Raw genomic sequence first — 27,192 nt, forward strand, 5'->3', positions numbered from 1 at the left:
TAAACATGTATGAATACAAATACGGCCCCAAACAAACTATTGATGAAGTCAATAGCGGTTTCAGCGCGAATCGAAATACGGTTCAAGTCGTAATTTCCCGCCAAATATTGAAACGCTCCAGCTAACCCATCTCCCGAGGTGAGGCAGTTAGAGCAAATCGAGAGCGAAAACGATGACGTATTGATGACGTAATAAGAGCTATTAGGGGCGTTCCGAAGCGTCAAATGGACCAGCCATATTAATGCTACGAATGCTCTGTAGCGTTTGAAGCGCTAAGTGGACCGCAGTCTAAGACTCCACGCAAACAAGTGAGTGCTGGCATAACCGCTAGGTGACCGCGCCGCTGAAGACCTTCTCGTGAGTCGAGTGTAATATGTTATATCTAGACGCCATCGTGGCCGATTTACTAGCTCACACTTCAGTGAAATTTTAAGGAAAACCGTTGCGTGTTATAATTTGGAGACGAATACTCGTTCTGATTCTTTTCCTAACGTGACGTGTGTGTGGAACGCTGTTCTACATAAAATTTTATATTTTTACATGTAAACAATATTTTGCATTGTTATTTAATTTTGAACCTAAATTAAAATTATAATTCAAATTAAATCTTATTTAACAAAAATGAAAAAAAAACACAAGAGATATTTTTTTGTAAATTAAACATTTATTACGTTTACATTATTATATTCTGCTTTAATAAATATAATTATTTTTTTCTATGTCTAATATATATTACATGTAACAATAATATTAAGAATAACAATAATAATAATATGAAAATAATATTAAGAATAACAATAAAAATAAAAGAAATTAAAATAATTTATTTATTTAATTTCTTGGAATATCATTTAAATATCACATAAACATCACAGAAATATTGTGAAATATCACAGTAATATTACTGTCATGCGTTTTTGCGGATTTTGATATTACTGTAATCACAATAATATTTTGTGATATCACAATGATATTTCTGCAATATTTTATTTGTAATATTGCAATGAAAAAGTGATATTGCTGTAATATCACTGCAATATTACGTGCTATGTGGAAATGCTGTCGATCAAAACAATTCAGGTAATTCAACAGTTTTTGTGTAATCAACGTTTAATTAATTTTTTAATTTGTTTAAAAGCATGTGTACTTAAACATAATATCATATATTTTTATTATCTAATAACTACCTACTTTTTATTTTAATGCTTTTAGACAAAACAAAGGTTTTTTTGTTGCCAGGTAAGGCAGTATTCCTCTTGCTTAAACTTTACAGAGAAAGGGAAGAATTTTTTAGTAAAGCAAAACAAAATAATAAAATTTGGGCTGACATTGCTACCTAACCTCTATGAAAGAGACTAATTCTTCGTACAATATAACAGGTCAACAATGCACGTCAAAAATGTCAGGGTTGAAGCGTGCATACAAAAACTGTTGAACAAAATAAAAAAAGCGGCAATCAGAGGAATAGTTGGACTTTCTATTTGGTAAGAATGTTTTACACAAAGTTTATGTAAATAAATGTATTATAAAATGCCTATTTTTCTCAGATGTATTTATATATATTTTATTATACACATTGCATTTTATTGCATGCAGTATATTTATGAGTGCAAAAAGATAATTTCTATATTATTATCATTGTTGTACAATAAAGATATGTAACTATAGGTTTTGGATTCAATACTCGGAGATAAGACCTCGACTCATCCTCCTGCGACTGCGACGAGTGATGGTCCAGTGGATTCTCAAAACAAAGAATTGTTATTATATTTACCTTCTACTTCATGCTCTGAAGTAAAAAGTAAGTACTTGAATTTATGCATTAGCTAATAACAATAATTGCATATATAGTAATTATAAAAATAGTTGCAAAAATGAAATCTTAATTTGTTTCTGATTTCTTACATAGATTTTCTGTCGTTGTTAAAAGTATATTTATTGGGAGTCGGGTATGAATGTATTCTCGTTTAGGAGCCGTGAACTCTGGTATTTTTTGTTAAAAATTATCTCCAGTAAGTCCAATAATATGCATATTCTTTTAAAGTTTTTATTTAAATTTATTTTTAGTAAAAAGTTACAGAAAATACATTTGAAAGTTTTTAATAAATTAATTATTACGTTTAGCGTAAACGGTTAAAATTCCATAATACATAATTAAAAACATTGCATTTTTAAATAACAAACATTTATATATCTGTATTATATACGTGCTTTCATGTAATAGTAATTTTTATGTTATTCATTATAAGTTTACAGAAAAAAAAGAAGACAGAACACGTTTTGGAAAAAGTTCTTGTTAATATGGTCGCAAAAAAAGAAGAAAAAAAAAGAAGCAAAAAGAAAAGAGGAGAAGCGTGAAGAAAGCAGACTTGATCGAGAAAGAAGACACCAAGAGCAACTACAAATTTAGACATTACTAGTGTCTATTTTATAAACGTTTTTAGAGAAAAAGTAGTTTTTTTTTACGTTTTTAGTTTTATTTTTTTCATTATTTTTTTGACAGGTTGATATTATTTTTATTTTTGTTTTATTTTTTGTTTATATTCTGTCATATTTTTTGTTTTGTGATACTAGTGTAAAGGCGGTTGGTCAATCGTGACAGAAGAGATGATGCGGCGCACTCGTGGTGGGGACATGTGAAGAGAAGCGCACATGCGCAGACGGAGAGAAACTACTTAAAAAGATAGCAACAGCGCGGACGCTCTAAAGAAATAAACGAGAAGAAGGCTTTGGGATGCTTAACAACAAAGAGAGACCGGTCAAGGACTCCTTAGTGAATAATCCTGTCGCAGCCCAGAATAACAGCCGACTAAACAAGAGAGAGAGAAAGAAAGAGAGAGAGAGAGAGAGAGGGAGAGAGGGAGAGAGGGAGGGAGAGAGAGAGAGAGAGAGAGAGAGAGAGAGAGAGAGAGAGAGAGAGAGAGAGAGAGAGAGAGAGAGAGAGAGAGAGATCTGTTAACTCTAACAGCTTTAGAAGTGGGATTACCTTGTTGAGTGTGGTTGCTAACACCGCTTTGGGAAACGGCCGAGATAAGGGTTAAAGGAAGGAACGACGCAGAAGCCGCTCACGTGAACATAACCTCAGCAAAAGCCGCTCACGTGAACATAACCTACGTAGTGGCGACCACAGTAACCGTGCCAAACAAGAAGTTAGTAAAGAATCTTCCAAAGAACCTCGACGACGACGTGTTCGTTGTGATTGACGCGAACAGAATAACAGCCGCAGCTATAGTCTTGGATGTTGTAAGAGCAGAGGCCGCAGCCGACGACAAAGGGAGCGTGAATCAAGCGCTGCTAGTCAAACTTCACCGCCCGATGATAACGCAGAATGGAATATTGTGAACAATGGTGGTACTCAATTTTTTCTCTCCAAATTAGCAAAAACATTCATTAATAATCGTCCAGAGGTAAATAAATTTTCCATAATAGATAACGTAATATCCAAATTTGATTCAATGAGTACGAATCAAACCATTCACAATTGGTTGAATAAAGTAGAAGAGTGTGCTAGGATGTATAAATAAGACAATAATCAGATAGTGCATTACGCTATGCTGAAACTCATTGAAGTGACCAAAACTTAGTATTAAGTCCTTGCCAACAATGTCGTTTTCATAGGCTGAATAAAAAATTAAATTAACTGAATTGTTTCCTAGCCAAGATAATTATACCGAGCTATTAAGTAAAATGTTAGCGCGGAGAGCTCAATTCGGGGAATTGTTGGAACTCTACTTTTATGATAAAATAAATATGTTAAATCGTTTAGAAATAGGAGGCAAACGTGCCATAGATTGCTTGTTACACAGATTAGATGATCGTTACGTTTTGTTCGTTATGTTTAGGTGCAAAAGCTGTAAAATGTACGGAGCCTGAACAAGTTTTAAAATATTTCCATTTAGTAAATCAGCAAGCGCAAAAAACGGATAGGGTGAAAAATACCCAAGATAGCGGAGCAAATCTTTCCATAAACAAAAATAACGCTAATGTTGCAAGCGATGAACCCAAATCGGCCAAGCCCTTATCTTCAACGTCAATCTCTTGCTTCAATTGTAGCAAGCAAAAGCATTACGGTTTCAAATGTACAAAAAAGATAAAAAAATGCACAGTGTGTAATAAGTTGGGTCATTTAACTACGGAGTGCTCTAGGTTATTGACTGGCGTTTCAAAGAGTGATACTAAGGAAAATGATGTAATGTTAATTAAAGTAGATAACATAAGTGACAAATACATGATGAATTTGAAAATAAATAGATAACCGGTGTTGGGCTCTGTTGACTTGGGTAGTCAATGCACTCTAATGCGATATAGCAAGACGATTAAGATAAGAATATCGTGGACGGTCGACGGCCTGCCTGTCCTTCGAGAAATCGGCGGAAACGCTGTGATACCATTAGGATTAACCACTGTTTTAATAGAAATTGGCGATGTTGTCGAAACAATGCTTATATAGTATGTGACAATACAATTCAATATGGAGCGTTAGTAGGGCAAAATTTCACCAAATTACCTGGAATTATTATAATCAAAACAGCAGAATCATTAATAATCAAACTGGAACTACCAGCTAAATTACTTTTTAGTTTGTGTAAGGATATTGAAACACAACTGGGAGAAACGATAGTTGTGTTAATCTATTGTGACGCAAACTATTCAGGAAACGTGTACGTGAAAGGCTTTTTCAGGGAAAACATAAAAAAAGAATATTATCTATTACTAGGAAAATACGAGATACGAAGGGGGAGGGGGGGAGGAGCTAAGCTTTTAAGCATCACTTCTTGACAAGCAAACTTGAAGTAAAGCAACCATCATTACACAAGTTTTACCCGTTTGGGAGTACAGGGATGTCCGAATTCTAGAACTGGAAGATTTAGAATCTGATTCGGTGTTAGACTACAGTAATCAATTGACCAGCAACAAGATCGATAAATTAAAGAATATGTTAATAAAATACAAAGCGTGTTTTTCTTAAAATTTAAAGGATTTAAGCCTTACAAACGTCGCGCAAATGGAAATAAAACTAACGGACACGAAACCCACCGTGTATCGCCCGTACCGACTTTCAATTCCGGAACGTCACTTAGTGAGAAGGATGGTGCAAGAAATGATCGATGTGAATATAGTTTGTGAATGAAATACGCCAGCCCAGTCTTTCTTGTAAAAAAGAAACAGGGGAGAAAAGACTATGCGTAGATTAAAAGTTGCTAAACTGCAAAACGCGAAAAGAATATTATCCATTACAATTGATAGATGATAAAATGGACTTGCTAGCGGAAAATTCCTTGTTTATCCTATCTTATTCCTTGATCTATACCTCTGGCTATTCAAATTCCCGTAGCGTTGCAGTCACGAGATAAAACTGTGTTTGTCATCCCGGACGGGCAATATCAATTCAAACGTGTGCCGTTCAGGTTGGCCAACGCGTTCTTCATGTTTCAGAGAGTTATGAATTAAATTTTAGTAAGTGCAAAAAATAAGTACGCTCTGATATACATAGATGATGTTTTAATACCGGCGCGTACGTTTGAGGAGGGACTAGGGCGCCTAGAAAAAGTCTTGAAATTGTTAAACAATGGCGGATTAACGTTAAATTTAAAGAAATGTAAATTTTTTTACGAAAAGGTCAACTTTTTAGGGTTTAAAGTCAGCAAGAATGGGATCCGACTCGGGAAATTAAAGATCATGAACTTTCCCACCCCAAGAAATGTGAATGAAATTAAACAGTTTATTGAGCTCGCGAGTTTCTTTAGGCGGTTTGTCAAGGATTTTGCAATAATAGCGCAACTACTCACTAACCTCTTAAAGAAAACATCAGGATAAAAGTGGAGAACTGAACAGATAGAAGCTTTTAATTATTTAAAGGAAAAGCTAGCTGAGCGACCCGTAATGGCACTATACAATACCAAATTAGAAACGGAATTACACACCAACGCGTCTAAAATAAGAATTGCGGGTATTTTCATGCAACGCAACATTGAAGGAGCATTAAAACCAGTCGCGTATTATAGTCAAAAAACCACAAAAGAGGAACAAAAATGGCATTCCTACGATTTGAAAACGCTTGCCGTCATTGAGTCCTTGCGCCGCTTTCGTATCTATTTGCTAGGACTAAAATTTAAAATAATTACTAATTGTAACGCGTTGCGAACAACGTCAGTTAAACGTGACCTTGTACCACGCATCACGCAATGGTGGATTCAGTTACAGGAATACGATTGTGAAATCGACTCCAAGCCGAGAACACGTATGAAACACGTGGACGCGCTGAGTCGACACCCAATTACCAAACCAAATATAGACAAAAAGAAATGCGCGTTTGACGTTACAAATAAATGTAGAACATTAGATAGTTACAGTTCAGAGCGCAGACGATGAGTTAAGAAAAATCAAAACGATTTTAGAACAATGCAAAGTAGAATCGGAAGTGAACAAGTATTATAAGTTCACGTGAAAGAAAGGTCACGTGTATAGGCAAGTAGATGATAAAATTAGATGGGTAGTACCGAAAGAAGTTAGATAGCAAATATTGCAAATAAATTATGATAATGCAGGACACTTTGGATTCGACAAAACATTATTGCGTGTTAAAGAATTATTCTGGTTTCCGAAAATGCGTAGGTTTCTAAAAATTACGTGTCGGCGTATTTAGAATGTGCACATCACAAGGCGCCCGGCAGTAGAAAAGGTTTCCTTCACTCAATACACCCGAAAGTGGATATACCATTCCATACTATACACACTGACCATCTCGGTCTCTTCATTTGCAGTAGGAGGAGCAATATGTATCTATTGATCATTGTCGATGCATTTACAAAATACATTAACATCAAAGCAGTTCGAGATACTAAATCTACGACAGCAATCAGAATTTTCAAAGAACATTTTAGCTATTTTGGTACACTCGTACAATCGTCTTATCACAAATAGAGGAACGTGCTTCACTAACATTAAATTTAAATCCTTCGTGCAAGAACTCGGAATAAAGTATGTGCTAAATGCAGTTGCTACTCCTAGGGCGAATGGACAGGTGGAGCGTTTTAATCGAACTGTGATTGACGCCTTTCGTGCCCGTTGTCATAACAAAAAAGGATAACGCATGGAACGAGTACGTAGGCAAAATACAATTAGTTATAAACACCACTATTAATAAATCAACCGAAAAAGTCCATCTGCACTGTTATTCGAATGCAAACTTATGAACACCTCTGTAAATATAATTAACAATATAATTTGCTCGACTGGCGACCACGTCAATGTTAATAATTTAGCACAAATGAGGTCAGAAACCAGTCGTATAGTACAACAACAACAACGCAAAGCGGAGAAAAGATTCAATAAGCAAAGATGCTTAATATTTATAAAATTGACGACTTAGTGAGAATTGAAAAAACTCAGATAAATCAAGCAACACTAGGAAAACCAAAAAAAGTTAATAGCTAAATTTCAGGGCCCATACCGTATAAAGAAAATCTTCCGAACGATAGATTCTTGATAAAAGATACTCCAATAATGCGAAAAGGGAATAAACGCTATAAAAATGTAATCGCAATTGATAAACTATACTCTTGGCTTATTTTCAACGACCCAACTAGTGATAGTGATAATAACGACCGTGATGAAAGTCACAATGAGTAAAACAGAGTACAAATGACTACTATGTATCAATCATTTATTTAATATTCTATAACAAATTGTCCGCGCCATGATGTAACGGGTAATAAAATAATTAACATGTTTGAGAAAGTCTCCTAAATTCTTCGGCATTCCAGCATTAATCCTTTTCAGCTGTTATGAGCTATTAACATAGATCGTGAATAGTGATGATAAACATCGTGCAGATAATGGCAGAACGTAACAAACCATGTAAGACTCAAACAATCTTATTATTCCCCCGTGAGTTATAAGCAATTAGCACAAATTGTGAATGATATTGATAGATATTGCGCAAATAATTGCAGATAATAACAGATTGCCCAAAATCTATTATGAACTGCAATATATTGAAATTCCTGCATAAGTTATGAGCAATTAACCCAGATTATGAATAGATATCAATAGATATCGCGCAGATAATTGCAGATTATGACAGATTGTGCAAAACACATCATGAATCACATTATAACCTTTGTGTAAATTGTGAGCAATTAGCGCAGATAATTGCAGATCACAACAAATTACGCAAAATCTACTATAAACCATATTGTAAGTGAGAGGACTCACTCTTAGCAGGATGGCCGAGTTGTCTATTTGGCCGATCGTAGTAGAAGAGATGATGCTGCGCGCTCGTGGTAAGGGCGTGTGAAGAGAGACGCGCAGATGGGAAAAAACTACGTAAAAGGACAACAGCCAGGACGCTTTAAAGAAGACAGAAGAGCTTTTGAGATGCTTAGCAGCAAAGAGGGACCGGTCAAGGACTCCTTAGTGAATAATTTTGTCGCAGCCCAGAATAATAACCGGCTAAACGAGAGAGAGAGAGAGAGAGAGAGAGAGAGAGAGACCTGTTATTTCTAACACCAGAGTTTACACATGAATTGTAATAATAGATACAATTATACATAACTACACATACACGCCCACACATACACTGGCAATCACACTTCCATAGTAACACAACACACGCACATAGTCACTTATGCATTCATACATTACACTCTAGCACATAACTCTCAACGGAAACAAAACAACACTCACGTGCCAATATCTAAGTTTTAAACATTAAGTTTTAAGCTATATCTAAATTTTAAACATTAAATTTTAAGTTCCATGACTGAAAATGACAGAAACAAACTAAGATTTTATTTTTGCAACTATTATTATAATTAGTTAATGCGCAAGTACAAATACTTACATTTTATTTCAAAGTATGAAATGGGTAATGTTAAAAAACCTATAAAATTTTTTTAAATAAAAAAAAAGTTTTTATTAAACATAAAACCAAAGAATAATCTTAAACAAACATTTATTTAATAACCTAAATGTTTATTTATTAAAAAAATATACAATACAAAATTCTTTGTACAAACTCATTGATACAAAATAATATTAGATATTTATTTTAAATAGGTAATTTAAAAAATGTATTTAAAAAAGCATATTTTGAACATGAAAATACGACATTAATGTTCTTTATATTTACAATACAAAGAAATTCAATAATAATTATTCATTTATTTTCATTTGCAACGCATACATGATTGTTATTCTCTTAGCATTTCCCAAGTCATTGTTATTGCCGTGAATTTGTACCTGATGTTGTTCATCGTGTTAGACACCGATAGTCATAACATTGTTTTGCAATTTTTTTGACGATTTGTCAAATGTTTATTATCTCTAAACGGTACCATTACATGCGGATGAATTGCATATGCACCATTTCCAATAATGTGGGAATTGTTTGGGAAGTACACTTCAGGTTTCTTTAGAAAACCTATCACTGGACAGTTTCTAAAAATCCGAGCGTCATGTACTGATCCGACTTCACCTGCATAGCAGTGCGTAAAAAGTCCACGCAAATTACAAACAACCTGAAGATTGATAGACGGGAAACTTTTTGGTTGATGTATAAAGCTGAATCTGTTGGTGGAACTCGAATCTTAATGTGTCCCATGGCGCCGATTACATCAGGGAAGCTACGAACTCTTGCAACTTCACTATTTATATTATCGGCAACCTTGGCAGGCCATTGGATGAATCGAGGTGCGATGCAATGTAATGCATAAGTAACGCGTCTTACGCTTCTAAACGCCATTGCTTTGCCTACACCAAATTTAACACAAATGGATCTACAATAAACCAAAAAATACAAAATAAAAAAATTGTAACAAACGATATAGCAGTAATGATAATGATTACGTATGTAGGAAACAAAAATAGTGTATATAAATTCAAAGCATAAAAGCATAAGATTTTTACCTATACAAATTAGGAGTAATCATAAACCACAAAGCAATAAGCACTTGTTTTTCTGCTGATATAGGTTTTCTGCCACTTGCGGTATTTGTCACGTTTAGCGCTAGTCCGATCAATGTTAAAATTACTTCAACTTTTGTCAGAAGCATCCTAGAATGTTTACATTAGGTTATGGCATAAGTACTATCAAAAAAATATAATAGAGAACTTATTCAATATAATATGACAACATAATATGATTTTGATAATATGCAAATATCATATAAACGAAGTACCTTAACGGTCATAACAAGATTTTAGTACTAATATTTATTATGTAATTTTATATACCTTTTTAAGTTCATTAAACTGCACACCAAATAAATTTTTTGGTTAAAATAGTTCTAAAAGCTGAACAAGAATTAATATAACTGCACATTATTAAATTAAAAATTAATTTAATAATAAATGATATTAACTTGCATCTAAATGTGAAAACATTTTTCCTCCTAAAAAAATGAAGAATTTGTTGCGAAAAATAATACCTCAACCAAAGTTTAGTTTTTAAGAATTTCTTCTTATTTCACTTATACAACTTCGTTTGTATAAGTGAAATAAATTTATCAAAACCAAATGAAAATTATTTTGATTTGAACGTTTATATTAAACTTAATGACGTTTATATTAAAATGCTTACCTGAAATGCTGTTTAAATGCATTGTTTGAGTAACTGGGAATTACACGTTCAATGTGTAACAAACCGCCTTTCCGCTCCCCCCTCGGACCGTCCACCGTTCCGGGCTGTCCGGCCGAACAACCGCCGGACAGCAGAAACCTGGCGCATAGCGCCGAAAATACACTCAAATACCAGCGTAGCGCGCGTTGACGCATCCGCACGTGAGATCTGCGTGACAGATCTCCGCGCGCACGCGCTCGACCGGAGTGGCGACCGCCGGACCGATCTCGAGCGGCAGGGAGACCCCCACCGATTCCGTACCGTTCCGTACCCCCGCACCGTCCCTGCTCTCGAGATTCGGGTATATAAGCGCCGCCGCTCCGAGAGTCGAGCGGTCTTCTTCTCCGTCTACTCTCCTGTCCGTGGAAGAAGCCCTCCTAGCGCTCACCCGGGAGTTAAGAGCCTTAGCTTCCGCCAAGCAGTCTTGGCAAGAGCCGTCCGCCTCCCGACACCGCCGATAGAAACGGGCTCAAGTCCACCTTGGGCTCCACCAGGAGATCCTGGTCGGCAATTCCCGATCCGCCGTCCCCGCTAGTGTATCGACTCACGACCTGGAGTGTGGAGTTCCGCGCCTCTACCAAGGGCTCTTGGCGTGAGTCGATCACCACCGCCGAACATCGCGGTATTAACCGCTTCGCGACGATCCGCGTACGGTCGCACCGCGAGCGTCATTCACGGCCGTGGCCACGGCCTTCGGCAAGGCTACGGTCTGCGCGCGTCAACACCGGCTTCGAGTTCTCGGAAAACTCGAGGCCGGAATTCCGCGAACCGAGTCGTGTCAATAGATCTATTCCGATACCGCGGCAAACACCGGCTGTAAATACCCTTCGTCCGTCCGCGCGTTCCGTTTCTCGTCTGTCCGTCCGCGCGTATCCTGTAAGCTTTGTTACGTCCGTCCGAGCGTCACCGCCATCCGTCCGTCCGCGCGTCGTGGCCAAGCCACTCCACATGTACATAGTTTACCGCGAAATAAACGCACTGTTATATATACCATCCAAACAACCAAGTCTAGTTCTCTTGGCGACCTCACTCCGCGTCCTAGTCCGTCGCGCTCGCACCGCCCCGTGCGCGGAAAAAGACGGGTCGTTACAAATGTAATCAGTAATTTTTTCTGTTGCAATTATTTTCCCTTTTACTTTATTCGCAATTAGTATACCCTCATGAAAAATACACCTAACTAGTGTTCAAAATGACACTCAAATGAGTGTTAACTCTCAAATAAACCTCTTGAAAGGTTTCTCTCAAGTAAACTTGGGAGTTAACACTCAATTGAGTGTCATTTCAAACACTAGTTGGGTGTATTTTTCATGAGGGTACAATATAATATTTGCATATCTCTTATGCAAATATTATCGTGATCATCGTTTTTACTCTCGCTCAATATCGAGCTATCATTTTCGTCGTTGTTTAAAAGTATAATTAAAGTGATAATTGATACTGTTAAATGTTTGTTGTCGTTTCATTTGGCGTCCATTTTTTGTAGCTTACAAGTTACTTCCCCCACGGAAACGCATAGGTTGCACAGGAAACCGTTCTAAAATTCTCAAGAGCTCATGCGTTTTATGCGCGCATTGACAAAACAGAACGTTTTTAAAGCATTAGTATTGCAATCTTCGCGCTTCAAGTGTGATTCAAAACGCACCCTATAATATATCACGCGCTCTAACTAATCCCACGGCGCCTCCGCTACGCGGCGCTCAAACTCGGAAATCGCCAGTGCACCCATTCAACCGTCACTAGACGCGCGCGCGCAGCTTGCTTAGTTCCGCGCCGCTACACGGCGCCCTAAGTCAGGAGTCAAGACAAAATCAAGATATAAGGGGCTCCGCAAGTCTCAAAAAATCAGTTTTTGTTTGCCAAATCTTGGCAAGTACTACCGAGACAACATTCCGTTGCTCTCAGAAGAAATTTTTCGACGAAAGCCTTGTCGCTCATCGTTCATCTAAGTACCACTGGCTAAACAATCCCAAATTCCAGGAAATTCCGATCAAGCTCAGCTTTTGGGAAGTCAACTCTCTTCCTTACATCAAGCTCTGCTCTGTAAACCGATGAAGCCCTGTTCTCGGCGATTAACGCGTTCTCCTTGCATTAAAAGGAAGACTGCAAATGCAGAACAGACTTTTGGTACCGACGTTGAGCTCGGCTCTGTCTACAAAGCAAAAGTCAATACCACTGGTATTGAGCTCGGCTCCACCAACGAGGATACTTTGGAAACTTAGTAAAGATAATTTCAATACAACTGCCACCTCGTCGAAAGAAGCAACAGACGAAGAAACTTGGTAACTTCGTTGGACGATCGTCGAAGACTGGCCTGGTGTAACCGGAACTTCAAGAAACCAAAGGGCCCTTTTCAGGGCTCTCTCACTAAAAAACTTAATTGGAGTAAAAAACGAAAAACCGTCAGAGGTTTAAGAAAATTGATGACTGTAATCAATCCCAAAATTTAAAATAAATATTAGATTAATTTAATTTATTTACACGTACATAAAATTTTTTTTCGTAAATCATTTACTTTTCTCTCACTCGAATCAAATTCTGTTCCCGTCCACGACTGAGCTGATTTTGCGCAACATAAATTTCGGTTTCCAGAACAATAAGCTTGATACGACGTAGATATAGTTGACAGCTGGTTAAGTCAATAAAAAAGTCGACATTCCTGCAATATCGATCGCTTTTGGTCAAAAAAGCATGTTGATTTAAGGTTAATTTAACATTGAAATGATTATTTGAAACTTAACCCTTAAACACACCGATCCTGTAAAATACGGAAACACATTTTCGGGTCTGAGAGACTTTTAACATTTGAGAAGCTATTACTTTAATTACAATCAATACTTTACAATAATTTTTTTTCTTAATAAAAATCCAGAATCTCAGAAGTGTGACTGGACAATCAAAATTGTCGAAAAATAATTTATAAAGGAAAAACCATTAAGCAAAAATGAAAAAATGGTCAAAAATTCACTTTTTCTTAAAAAAATCATATCTTTGTAACAAAAAGCTTTTAAGAACTTTCAAATACGGTGTTTTAAAACTAAAAAGTCACACTTTCAAAATAAAATTCGGCAAAGTCTTTCCTTTTAAAAAATATAATTATGTAACATGGAAAATATAAGGTGTTTTTGGGTATCTAAAAATCCACTTAAAAAAATCATATCTTTGCAACAAAAAACTTTTAAGGACTTTACAATACGGCGTTTTAAAGCTAAAGACTCATACTTAAAAAAAAAAAAATATATATATTTTATTAAAAAATGTACTTATGTAACAAGGCGAGTATAAGGTATTTGTTATTAAATCGTGTCTAAAATTAAAAATTGATGTGTTTCATGATATATTTCGGAAAAACTCTCTTTTCTAGAGCATTCTATAGTATTCCAATTTTAGACAGAGTATATGCGACTAACATCCGCAAATTGACCTGTTCGAACGTATTTTGTCCAGCTTTTTTATGTAAAATACTCACAAAAAAAGTTTCACTTACATACTATATGGGTCGCATTGACCCTAACAAAACTTTGTTGCCGTCCCGTTTGAATTCTATTTAACCAAAAAAATTGATCAATCATATCAATCGAAAAAGGAGATTTCAAACTTTTTTTACGATTTGGTCTGAACCTCCTATCTCATTCCGTCTTCATACAGCAAGCATTCAAAATTTCATGTGGGGTCTCTCAGACCCACTTACGTGTTTAAGGGTTAATATGCTTGTGCTCTTTTGATTTTGTAGTCCTAGATTTTTTCTTGAACACAGTACTGTTGAGAAACATAAATATTATCAATAGACAAAATAGGTCCATGAATAATGTAAATAGTAATGTTGTAAATATTAAAGAAAAAGGATTGCGCATTGTTTGCGCGGAATTTTTGCCGCAAATGGGCACTCTTAAATAATGCTCGAGCTCTGCATGCGAGCATTACGATTGCTCGCAGGAGCCCTCTACAATAGTGAATTTAAGACCTTTATCTCCATCTCGCGGAATGTCGCAAGATTCGGCAGTCGCGTTCCCAAGCCTCGCGCTTTTTCACCCCCTGATCAGCTCCTCGGACAGCGATTTTCCGAGCGCGAACATCAGTTTATTGTACGACTTCAAGAAAGAAACACTTGCGCAAAAGTTGAATAACAGTGTTATCGCTTTTGGTAATTGCGTGCGCGTTATACTACCCGGCTCTGCTACTCCTTGTCCTCTCGCAACTTAACTTAATCTATTTGGAGCGCCTTTCTGCATTGGGAAGTGCGGCACTACAATTTTTTGGTCCTTTGAGCCGGATTTCCAACGGCGTTGGAATCAGAGCAAGGATGAGCGATAGGCCGGCAACTCGCCACGCGGTTTTGTGAGCCATCTTGGATGCCGACACGGTTCTCCGGCAAACATTCCGTGCATCCTGTGAACTCTTCGTCTTTGGCGCGTCGCGTGTGTGTGTGCGCGGACTCGCAAGTGCACGGTACTTCAGGCTGGGAGCTGATTGGGAGCTGATTGGGAGCGAGAACATAGCCGTGCGGAGCATTAGGAGTCGGTCTCCAGGCTTTCTACTCTTGCTCACGCCGTGTTGCCGTGCTTGCACGCACCGTAGAGCAGGACATTGAAAAGAAAACGGTGCGCGAAAACCTCGAGTCGTAAACGAGCTCAGAGCAATCAGAGGACCAACGGCAGAACGTGGACATCGTCTCCGAGCACCCCCCCCCCGGCAAGCATCGTAAGTTTGGTAAGAGGGGAGCGGCGCGGTGAGAGACGATACCGGCATCTACGTTTCATGCATCTACACGCCTCGCGCATGTATCTTGCTCGCTCGGAACACGGTGCGAAATCGGTCGCTCTCTCTCTCTCTCTCCACTGAAATTCCAGCATGCAGCGCTCTCGCTTACACGCCCGCGAACGTGCATGCTACAGCGTGCTCTATATTGGACGCTCGCTCGCATTTAACGTCTCATCTCTTTGCGCAATCCGCTGATATTTATGCGATACTCGCTGACTCTTTCTCCGTCGACTCGCATTATTTGCACGCGGCGAGACTCTCGTTTACTTTCTTTTGTTTACTTATTTGCTGCTGGCGCACGCGCTGTCTTCTGCATCATGCCGTTGGAGCGTGCAGAGATTGACGAGACTTTGGCGCGTCAGAAGCGTGACCTCGAGCTGATCGCAAACTTTTAGGCAAATACCTCTAAACAGAAGGCAGCGAAGGACATGACGCTAAGCGATTATCAAACGCAAGATTGTCTCCTTGAGGATTATTGGAAAAACTTCCAGTCAAGAGATTATGCGTTCTTTCCTCATGCCGAGAAACTCAAGGGTCGCACATATTTTAAGGAGAACCTGTACGAGTCAGGGTTGTTGGTCTATATGTCGGCAAAGTCGTGATTAACCGAGCGCATTGCCGCAAGAACGATGCCTGTGCTAAGCGGTGGACCTGCGTGCAGATCTGGTTCAATTGTTTTGACTTTGACCTCCCAACTCAAACGCATCAAACCCCCGAAATTCGACGGGACTCAAAGGGATTGGCAGAGCTTCAAAAGTAAATTTCAATCGCTCGTTTTGAACGATTCAAACATAACTGCGGTCAATAAACTTTAGCATCTTCTCAACTCCTTAGAAAGAGAGGCTGGAGGCAAGCTTAAGGGACAGGAGGTCACCGTAGAGAATTTTACTATTGCTTGGGAGTCGTTCTGCAGTCGATACAACATTTTTCTTAGGTTCTTCACTCACTCCAATGCGTTGCTCGCGCTGCCTTCATTGGCTAAGGAGACAAGCGCGCATTTGAGTGGCCTTCTCAATACGACTAACAAAAGCATAAACGCTTTCAAGTCGCTGAAGCTTCCTGTTGAACACTGGGATATGGTGTTCATTCAATGCATCGAGTCCAAGTTAGCTCCTGCAACACGCATGGACTGGGCGAAGCAGGTTGAAACCTTTCAAGACGGTTTCTTCCCAAAGTTTGAACTTTTTAAGAAGTTTCTTGAAGACCAGATCTAGACCTTGGACAAAGTCGAGGCAGTAGCAAACTCAGGCATCAGCAGATTCTAAGGGCAAATCTTCTAACAATCAACAGGAATGCTCGGGCAAGCAACCAAAGGGGAAGAGCACCGCTATTCACACGACAGTTTTCTCCTCTTCAAAATCGAACAGTTCGAAGTCCTCGGACCCTGGTTCCTGTGCGCACTGTCAAGAACCACGTTTCATCAGCAAGTGCAAGGGCTTTGCCGTTCTTTTGCATGGCAAACGAAAATACCTTGCTGTCAACAAAAGTCTTTGCACGAATTGCCTCAGTAACCGTCACAAGGTCGACGAGTGCAAATCTCAAGGGTGGTGTCTCGTGTGCGCTGGGTTGCACCACACGCGACTTTACCAAAACAGACAGCATTCCGGATCTACAACGCAACATCTCTTCGAATCTTCAGGGAAAACCACCACGCATGTTACATCCAGTTCTCCTCAGATTCTTAGTGAGCCTGCGGCACTGAGCAACTTCTAACGACGGCCGTAGTCACCTTGCAATCTGAGACTGGGGTGAATTTGACTGCGCGCGTACTTCTAGATTCCTGCGCAGAGCAATGCATCGTTTCGGAATACGTTGTCCAGGCGCTCAACTTGAAGCGCAAACCCGCTCACGTCATTGTCATTGGCACGGGCGGCACTCCAAATGCCGTTGCTCAGAGTCGGATCGGACTCATTCTGAAATCGCAACGAAACGCTAATTTTTCACTTAAGTTCTCAGCTCTGGTATTGAGGAAAGTCTCCAGTCTGGTGCCCAAACTGGTGGCCAGGTTCTGGGAGACAAAGGAGGTCTCGCGTGTGCATCAGCTGGCGCCGAACGACCAGGAGTGTTGGGACCAATTCAAGAAGATAACTTTCCGCAACAGAGAGGGTCGCTACATTGTACGGCTTCTCTTCTCCAAAACTCCTCAATTTTCTGGCATCGACACGACGGCGCGGGCTTGTATGATGCGTCTCGAACATCGATTTGCCAAACAACCCAACTTCGCATCCGCATACTCTGTCTTTATGCGCAAGTACATTGACCTCGGCCATATGGAGGTCGTCCTGGAGAGCGAGGTGGTAACAAACCAGGCCTATTATCTGCCACATCACCCGGTCTTCAAAAGGGACAGTAGCAAAATTCGAGTCGTTTTTAACGACTCTCAGAAAAACGCTGTAGGCGTCTCACTTAATTCCAGGCTCTCTGCTGGTCCTAAGTTGCAGGAGAATTTGTTGGTCGTGCTGTTGAGATGGTGCTTCTTCCGGTATGCATTTACCTGCTATGTGGTGAAAATGTTTCGCCAGATGTTAATACACCGGCAGGATTTGGACTGGCAGCGCATCTTTTGGAGGTTCTCACCCGAGACGCCGTTGCTTTCGTACCGCTTGCTCATTGACACATATAGTACCGCCTCTGCACCGTTTCATGCCAAAGCCTGTATATTTGACCTTGTCAAAGCGGAGGCGCATCGCTTCCCACTCGAGTCCAAGCTGCTCCAAAAAAATCGCTATGTAGACGATTTTTTGGCGGGAGGAGACACACCCGAAAAAGCAATAGCTGCTAGGACGGAACTTGTTGGCATTCTATCCTCCTCGGGAATAGCGGTGGACAAGTGGGCTGCCAATCACGCCAACCTTCTCGGTACAGCTGAGCCGCTGCATCACAGGAGGCTCACAGTAAGCTACGCAGTCTCGACTTTGGGCCTGAAGTGGCTGCCTCACACAGACGTCTTCAACTTTGAGGTGCGGCTTCCGCTGTCACCTCCTGCAGTAAAAAAACGCACAATTTTGTCTCAAATTGCCACGCTGTTCGACCCGGTGGGCTGGGTGTGTCCAGTGATCATACGGGCAAAACTGCTTCTCCAGTGCCTGTGGCTTTAAGGTATAGGTTGGGACGCTCAAGTTACAGGTCGACTTGAGCAGTTCTGACTTACATACCGGACGGATTTGACGGATCTAGAAGCCATAAAAATTCCACGCTGGCTGGGTACCAGTGAGACCATGGAGTGGCATCTCCACGGTTTCTGCGACGTTTCGGAGCGTGCGTTTGCAACCACCCTCTACGTTGTGGTACTAGCAGCATCTCACTCTCGACTCGGTCAAATCTAAGGTGGCGCCTTTGAAGGCTGTAAGCCTTTCCAAACTCGAGCTATGTGGGGCTTCTCTTTTTGCGCGGCTGATCGCTGGCACTCTGCCGCAACTAGAAGCTCAACCGGCGCAAATACATTGCTGGTGCGACTTGCAGGTAGTCCTGTTTTGGCTACAGTCGCATCCATCAAAGTGGAAGGCATACGTGGCAAACAGGGTTAGCAAGATTTCCACCTTGCTGCCCACTGCTGTTTGACGTCACGTCAAATCTGCTCAGAACCCCGCGGACTTGGCTACGAGAGGATGTACCCCGCGACAGCTGCAGGAATCCGGGATCTGGTGGAGCGGGCCTAAGTGGCTGACTCAACCACAGACCGAATGGTCCTCCAAAACTGTACTTGAGGCCACAGAACTGAAGTCACGCGGTCGAGTTAACGTCTGGCTGACTCGATCCAACTTTTCACTTTCCGACTGGCTGCAGAAATTTTTGTCTTTCGACAGGATGTGCGCAATTCTTGCGTACGCTCACCGCTGGCAACTCAACTCAAAGCTGGCGAAACCTGATCGTCACAGGAACTTTTTGTCCTCGCAGGAACTGGCTTTTGGATCATTGACACTTAGGCTGGTGCAGATGGAGGCGTTCTCAGAAGAATTCCGGAGCCTAGCCTCGAGAGGGGAGTTTGATCTGGCAGCCCCTTCCGTAGACTTCTGCCATTTGTCGACACTCACGGATTAATCTGCGTCGGTGGCAGACTGCAAAACTCCTTCCTTTTGAAATCCGAGAAACATCCTGTTATTTTCCTTAAGAACCATCACGTCACCGCTCTCCTTATTCGCAAAGCTCACATCTCTACTCTTCATGGGGGTTACAGACTAGTACATCGCTGTCTGTTGCAGAGGTATTGGATCCTGCGCGCTAACACGTCAATCCGACGCATCATGCTGAGCTGCGTCAGGTGCGCGCGTCACAACGCCATCACCTTCGAGCAGCAAATGGTTGCTGCCGGCCATCAGAGCTAAACCGGCGCTACCATTTGCGCACTCTGAAGTCGACTTTGCCGGCTACTTCTAGATAAAGGCTTTACTCGGGTGAGGTCAAAAACATTGAAAGGGTACGTGGCGATGTTTGTGTACCTTGTGGTCAAGGCCATCTATTTGAAACTGGTCTCTGACTTGACCACCGACGCATACCGTCGCTTTACCGCCCGGCGTGATTTCTGTCGGGTCATCTACACTGACAACGGTACCACCTTCAAGGGCAGCGAGGCCGAACTACATAGGCTTTTCTTGGAGACCTCCGCCATCGTCAAGCTGTAGCGACTGCCGTGGCGTTGGATGGAGTGGAGTGGCGATACATCCCTCTTCGAGCTCTAAACTTTGGGGGCATCTGGGAGTCTAACGTGAAGTCGATGAAACGTCATCTTTATAGAGTCATTGGCGACTCTAAGCTCACATACGAGCAACTGTTGACTGTGCTGGCTAGCATAGAGGCCTGCCTTAACTCTCGGCCGATCAGCGCGCTTAGCTCGGATCCTAGCGATGCCTTAGCCCTGACACCTAGTCACTTCATCATCGGAAGGCCTCTGATTGCTCCCCCGGAACTTTTCACGGAGATCGATCAGGCAGGGCAACCCGGCTGGCATTTGCTTTGGCTGATGAGGAGTCACTTTTGGCGGCGCTGGCGGTCGGACTACCTGGCTCAGCTGCAACAGCGGGCCAAATGGCTCAAATCAAACCGACAGCTCCAAGTAAAAGACTTGGTCCTGTTCAAGGACAAGCTGGCTCCTCTGACAAAGTGGCCACTGTCCAGGGTGATGCAACTTCATCCTGGGAAGGATAGGCTGACAAGGGTCGCCACCATCTACTCGTCGACGTCTGAGTTAGTGCGACTTGTCAACAGACTCATTCTGCTGCTGGTACACAAACAGACATTCGTTAAGTTTTTCTCAATTTGAGTCCTCCATGGCGGGCAGCGCCCATTAAGAGAGCTGCATCAGGACTCAAGATATGTGAACTCTCTTGTGTATAGTGACTGTTTAAATCAAGTTTAGTCTATCAAAGATACCCGCAATCCTAAATTGCCACTGAGTGTTTAATCTCTAGGTGTTGCGTGTGCCTAATTCATCTTGTAACATATACTCGTTCCTTTAGTTTAATTTAATTTTCTGCTTAGTCATGCGTTCTGGTTTTATTAGTTACAAATTCTTTCAGTTTATTCAAGCAATGTTTAAGAGATTGTAATTTTAAGGACCTCTTCACAGCCATCTAATGTTTGTTGAATTGTGATATTTGCCCTGCTAACCTTTAACTTAAATCTGTGAATTTTTGAGTGTATTCACGTCAGACAAGTTGTATTATAATATTATCCTCCACCCTGTAATCTCGTTTGTGTCTACCGCGACATGTATGTTAGGCGGTGACCACCAAATTATTCTATTGTTCGATCGCTCGAACCTGACACTTTGAGCGATGGCGGGCGGAATGTTCGCGCGGAATTGTCGCCGCGAATAGGTACTCCTAAATAATACTCGAGCTCCGCATGCGAGCATTACGATTGCTCGCAGGGGGCCTCTACAATAGTGAATTTATTCATCTTGCGGCAGACTTTGTAACCTTACTTTTAAATCGCCCCTCGTAGTTTTATTTTCTCATTTTTAATACAAAAGATATATTGTATAAACTTACTAAAAAAAGTAAAAATGTTTTAAAAAAATATTATCATTGTGGTTCATGAAATATTTAAAATTTTACAAAAAGGGAGCAACCTTTGATGACCTTGACCTTGACATATGTTATCAATGGGAAAGTACTGAGTAACATATAAAAGGTTTTGAGTAAGGCTCACTTCTTATTAAAAAAATATTATTAGAGAAAAAAAGTTTTTTTTAATTATTTAAGAAAATATTTATTTTACAAAAAAGTGTTAAACAAAAAATTAAGCTCGTAATAAGCTTTATAAAAAAGGTTCGACTGAGACGGGGTAAGTTAGGTTAGAAAAAATACGAGCAGGGGGTGCAGGGAAAGGGGCTTTGCCCCAGTCACAACTGGCTTTCGGAGAGGAGAAGAGAAGTCAGAGGAATCTTTTATCGTTCACGAATTTTTAATCTCAATATTAGCGTACCACATTTTTTTTCAGAATTTTACCAAAAATATACATATTTTAACTTCAATACTTTAGTCGTTATAGTAGGAAAACTATTTTGTGTGGTAAGTCGAAAACCAATATGATACAGAGAACGCATGGGCGGGGGAGGAGGTAGGCCATAATTTCAAATCTAAACAATTTAAAATATTTATGAATAAGTTTTATAATTGTTTTAATATTTTTTTACGTTATATTTAAATATTATGTACATTATTTCGTAAATATATACAATATTGACCGCTTGTGAAATTTTTTGTGTGACAAAAATGTTATACGTAGTGAAACATCCCGTCATTAATGGACCGACTGAGACGGGGTAAGTTAGGTTAGAAAAAATACGGGCAGGGGGTGCAGGGAAAAGGGCTTCGCCCCAGTCACAAACGGCTTTTGGAGAGGAGGAGAGAAGTCAGAAGAATCTTTTATCGTTCACGAATTTTTAATCTCAATATTAACGTACCACATTTTCTTTCAGAATTTTACCAAAAATATTCTCAAATTTTAAACATCTCTCAAAAAGAGAAATTTGCTCAATTATTGGAAGAATTTCAAGGTATTTTCACGGAGATTTCACGGATTTTTACTATTATGTTGTTGCTGGGAATTGTTCTTTGGAAATGTATTCTATCAATGTTATGAATTCTACACCAATTAAACAACCGTTTAGACGTGTTCCCTTACAAATGCGTGAAGAAGTAGATAAAATTTTATCTGAAATGAAGCAGCAGGTAATAATTAAGGAGTCACATAGTCCATGGATTTCTCCTGCAGTTTTGAGTTAAGAATAAAAGGATAGTTTGATTAGGTTTTGTGTTGATTTTAAGAAACTTAATGCTGTAACTAAGAAGGATTCTTACCCAATCCGACGGATAGAGGATCTACACAACCGTCTATCCGGAAATTCTTAGTTCTGTACTTTAGATACTAAAAAGTGGGTACTAAGAAGTTAAGCTTTGTTCAGCTTGTGCTCCTGCCATTTTCGAGCGTTTGATGGAGAAAGTTCTTTGTCCAATTCTCAATAAAATTTGTTTAGTGTATTTAGATAATGTGATCACATTCGGAAAAACTTTTGAAAAGATGTTTGCAAAATTTAAGAGTAGTTCTTCTCTTAGGGAAGGCAAATTTAAAATTAAATTTAAAGATGCGTTCTTTTTTCAGAGAAGTAAAATATTTAGGTCATGTTTTTGAGAATAGAGTTGCTATAAATCCTGAAAAAATTGAGTGTGTTAGAAGTTGGCCAGTTCCTCAAAATAGAAAGCAAGTTCGCAGCTTTTTATAAAAAATTTGTAAAGGAATTTTTGCTTATCGCGAAGCCCTTATTTGTTCTCACAGAAAATTTAACAAAGTTTTTCTGGGACAAACAATGTCAGCTGGCGTTTAAAAAGTTGAAACAAAATTTAATATTTTTTCCAATCTTGTCTTTTCCAACAGTGGAGAGGAAATTCATTCTCGATACAGACGCCTCTAATCATGGCTTAGGAGCGGTACTTTCTCAAATCCAGGATGGAAAGAAAAAAAATTTTAGCCTTTTTTAGCCGGGTTTTCAATAAAGCTGAGAGAAATTATTGTATTACTCGGAAAGAACTTCTGGCCGTTATTGATTCATTAAAAACTTTTTACTATTATTTATATGAACGAAAATTTCTAGTAAAGACAGATTATGATATTTTGCGTTGGTTAATATCCTTCAAGGATTTGGAGGGACAATTGGCACGTTGGCTAGAACGGCTTTAGCAATATGATTTTGAAATTCAACATTGTGCAAGAAAGTTACACGGTAACGCTGATGCATTATCTAGACGTCTCTGTGTTTAAAATTCTTGTGTTTATTGTCAGAAGATAGAATTGAAAGAAATTAGTAAGGAAGAATTTGTTGGTAAAATAGTTTTTGGAGAGATCAAATCAATTGATTGAAGAAAGGCTCAATTAAAAGACCTGTCAATCGCGGATTTATTTCGTGGAAATGAGGCTAATAAGCGTCCACTTCGTCAAAAGTTGGTTTTTGGAGTTACTACTGCTAAAAGTTACTACTGCTAAAAATTATTAGTTGATGTGCAATTCTCTCGAGATTAGGGAGGGAATTTTATATAGAAGATGGAAGTCTCCGAATTTGCGTTGTTTTTCAGATAATAGTGCCACAAGTTTCAAATGATAATGTCATGGTTAACCGGATTTTGGAGGAGGTTCATGTTTCCCCTATAGGAGGACATTTCAGTGTTAATAAGACTCTAGGAAAAATTCGGAAACATTTTTATTGGTTTTCCTGTAAGCAAGATGTTAGGCATTAGTGTGAAAGTTGTAAAGTTTGTCTTGTTAAGAAAGGTCCGAGTAAAGGAAAGTCTTTCCTTCAGATTTATAATGCTGGGGCACCTTTTGAAAGAATTCAATTGGATATATTAGGCCCAATTTTTTTTTTCTGGGAATAGATATTTGGTAATTGTTACAGATTGTTTTACTAAGTGGGTAGAAGCTTTTCCGTTAAGAAATATTAGGACTAAGACTATTGCAGAAGTTTTTGTGAATCAAGTGATAGCAACGTTTGGCGTTTCATTAGAATTGCATACAGAACAGGGAAGAAATTTTGAGTCACGAATATTCTTGGATATAACTCAGTGTTGTTGGGATTAAAGAAAAGAAAACAATGATTACTCTACTTCACCCGCAATGGTCAGGTGGAACGCCAACATCAAACATTGTTGAATTATTTAACAAAATTTCTGAAAATCAAAGGGATTGAGGTCGTTAGGTTCCTTTAGGTTTATTGGTGTATAGATTTTCTAAACATGAAACCACTGGTTTCATTCTTTCAGAATTGTGTTTAAGTCGAGAGTTGAGACTTTCTCTGGATCTCCTTTATGGTTGTCCTTCGAATTTTCAAAAAACTTTTTTGGTTGCAAATTATTACGATGACCTTAAAAAAAAATAAATTTGTCTTATAATTTAGCGAGAGAACGTATTGAGATCAAATCTCAAAAAATTAAAACGTTATACGATTGGAAAGTTAGGCAATTAAATTTCAAACTTGGACAAAAAGTCTGGTTGTTTAATCTTCAAAAAAAGTGGAAAAAACTCCTAAACTTCAGAGTAATTGGAAGGGTCCTTATGAAATTGTTAGAAGATTAAATGATGTTGTTTATTGCATTCGGAAATCTAGAAGGCATAAGGATAAAATCATAGACTAAGGTAGACGGAGCTTATACTGTTAGACAGGGTTGGCGCTGAGATTAGCGGTAAGGGGCGACTACCAGCACATCGGTTTGATTCGGAATTGTTCGGAATCATTCGGCTCTTAGCTGTCACTTCAAACTGCATACAGCTTCATTGCATTTTGCGATTATTCAATTATATACTTTTGTGCTTCTTTGAATATTTTACAATGAGTTATTGCATTGTATCTGGGTGCAGTAATCGAAATAACTGCAATAGAAAAAATTGGAAGCAGCAAGAAAAAGAAAAAGAAACAGAAAAATTTTCATTTCATTTGTAAGTTAGAATATATCTATTGGTTAATTTTTGCAAGAAATTTATTATTTAATTAAAAAATTATGTTTATACGTATTTAAATAATAATAATAATAAGGTATTTAAATAATTCGTAATTTTAGATTACCAAAAGATATTAATAGAAAAAATAAATGGCTTGAAGCATTAAACTTAAAATATTGGTGTCCACCGAAAAAAGCAGCTGTGTGTTCTGCGCATTTTGAAAAACAAAATTATGAATCACATATAACATTAAAAAAATTAAAGATAGATGCTTTCCCACATGTTAATGTAAGAAATAATGTAATATATATATATATATATATATATATATATATATATATGTATTTAACGTATACACAATGTGATGACTAACAAAATATTTCTTGTCAGTTGCCTGAGACAGATGTTGTAAATAATGAAACATGTGCTGCAGTGCATAATGTAAATTCTCAAGTACATCGTTCAACAAGTATCTCCCTTGATAGGATTTTTAATTCTCCTACCAAAGTTCTAATGCGAAAAATTCATAGAGAAGAAGTAAAATCTCTTCATATCATAAATTATATCAAAGAAAGCTTCATATCATAAATTATACCCACAAGAAAGCAAAGAAGAAAATTCGTGATTTAAAAACTGTCTTAGAGAAATTACAGAAACGAAACCTAATAACAGAAGATGAAGGTGACATATTGCAACATTTAAATGAAGGTGCGAAAGAATTAGTAAAACGTGATATAAGAAAAAAGAAACTCTTACCTATAGCCAAGAAATATCCTCCTAAATTACGTCAGGTTGCTTTATCTTTACACTATTATTCACCTAGAGCATATAATTTTGTACGCTGTAAATTCTATAATGCTTTACCTCATCCTAAAACCATTTCAAAGTGGTATCGTTCAGTTGATGGAGAACCTGGTATTAACTTTGAAGCTTTAGAGGCTATAAAATTGCATGCACGTTCTGTTTCATATAAATTGATAGGTGCTTTAATTTTTGACGAGGTCGTCAACATGTGGATTACTGCAAAGATAAATTTGTCGGTTACGTTGACTGCGGTAGTAATGTAGAATGTGATTCAACAAAACTAGCTAAAGAAGCGTTGGTTTTTTATGTGGTATGCATCAATGACTCTTAGAAATTGCCAATTGCATATTATCTAATAAATGGCATAAATGCTGAACAGAAGAAAAATTTAACTATTCAATGCCTGATTGCACTTCAAGAAGCTGGAATGTTAATTGTATCACTCACGTGTGATGGTTTATGCTCTAATTTAACAATGTTCCAGAGTTAGGATGCAATTTAAATCTTTCTGAAAATTTTCAGACATGGTTCAAACTTCCTAAATTGAAGATTCTTTATGCTAACAATAAGGATACAATTGAATGGAAGTATTTTGAAGAATTGCATAAATTACAAGAAGTCGAAGGTTTACATTTAGCAAATAAACTTAGACGCATGCACATAGAATTTCATAAAAATAAAATGAAAGTTAAATTAGCATCACAATTATTAAGCGCATCAGTTGCAACTTTGATCGAATTTTGTAAAAATGTATTAAAATTATCACATTTTCAACATTGTTCCGAAACAATTAAGTTTACATCAATGTTCAATGATCTATTTGATATTTTGAATTCTAAAAACCAAAGACAATATGGATTTAAAAAGCCGATAAGCGTAACAAATTTATCGGAAATAACTAAAAAAGTCGAAGAGTGTGCTAACTATATTAAAAAATTGTCATTATTACAAGAAAACAGACATCAAAGCATACTACAGTCTAAACTAAAAACAGGTTTCCTCGGTTTTTTAATCAATATTGAAAGTATGTTACATCTATATAAGTTTACTTGTATTGACAACAATTTCTTGGACTA

General features: G+C 38.6%; 2 protein-coding genes across 4 annotated transcripts in view; both read right to left on the reverse strand.

Annotated features, from left to right (window-relative positions):
- LOC105201255 (argininosuccinate lyase) overlaps window positions 1–27,192 on the reverse strand; it is a 154,500-nt gene that overhangs the window by 25,699 nt on the left and 101,609 nt on the right. The gene's annotated exons all lie outside the window — the stretch shown is intronic.
- On the reverse strand, window positions 9,154–10,204 carry LOC120357051. The gene is made up of 2 exons (XM_039446426.1): window positions 9,910–10,204; window positions 9,154–9,779 (listed from the first exon to the last, which is right to left on the reverse strand). The coding sequence occupies exons 1-2, from the start codon at window positions 10,053–10,055 to the stop codon at window positions 9,428–9,430; spliced, it is 498 nt and encodes a 165-aa protein (XP_039302360.1). The 5' UTR covers window positions 10,056–10,204; the 3' UTR covers window positions 9,154–9,427.

The sequence above is a fragment of the Solenopsis invicta genome, chromosome 1 (assembly GCF_016802725.1).
Source record: "Solenopsis invicta isolate M01_SB chromosome 1, UNIL_Sinv_3.0, whole genome shotgun sequence".
NCBI lineage: Eukaryota > Metazoa > Arthropoda > Insecta > Hymenoptera > Formicidae > Solenopsis > Solenopsis invicta.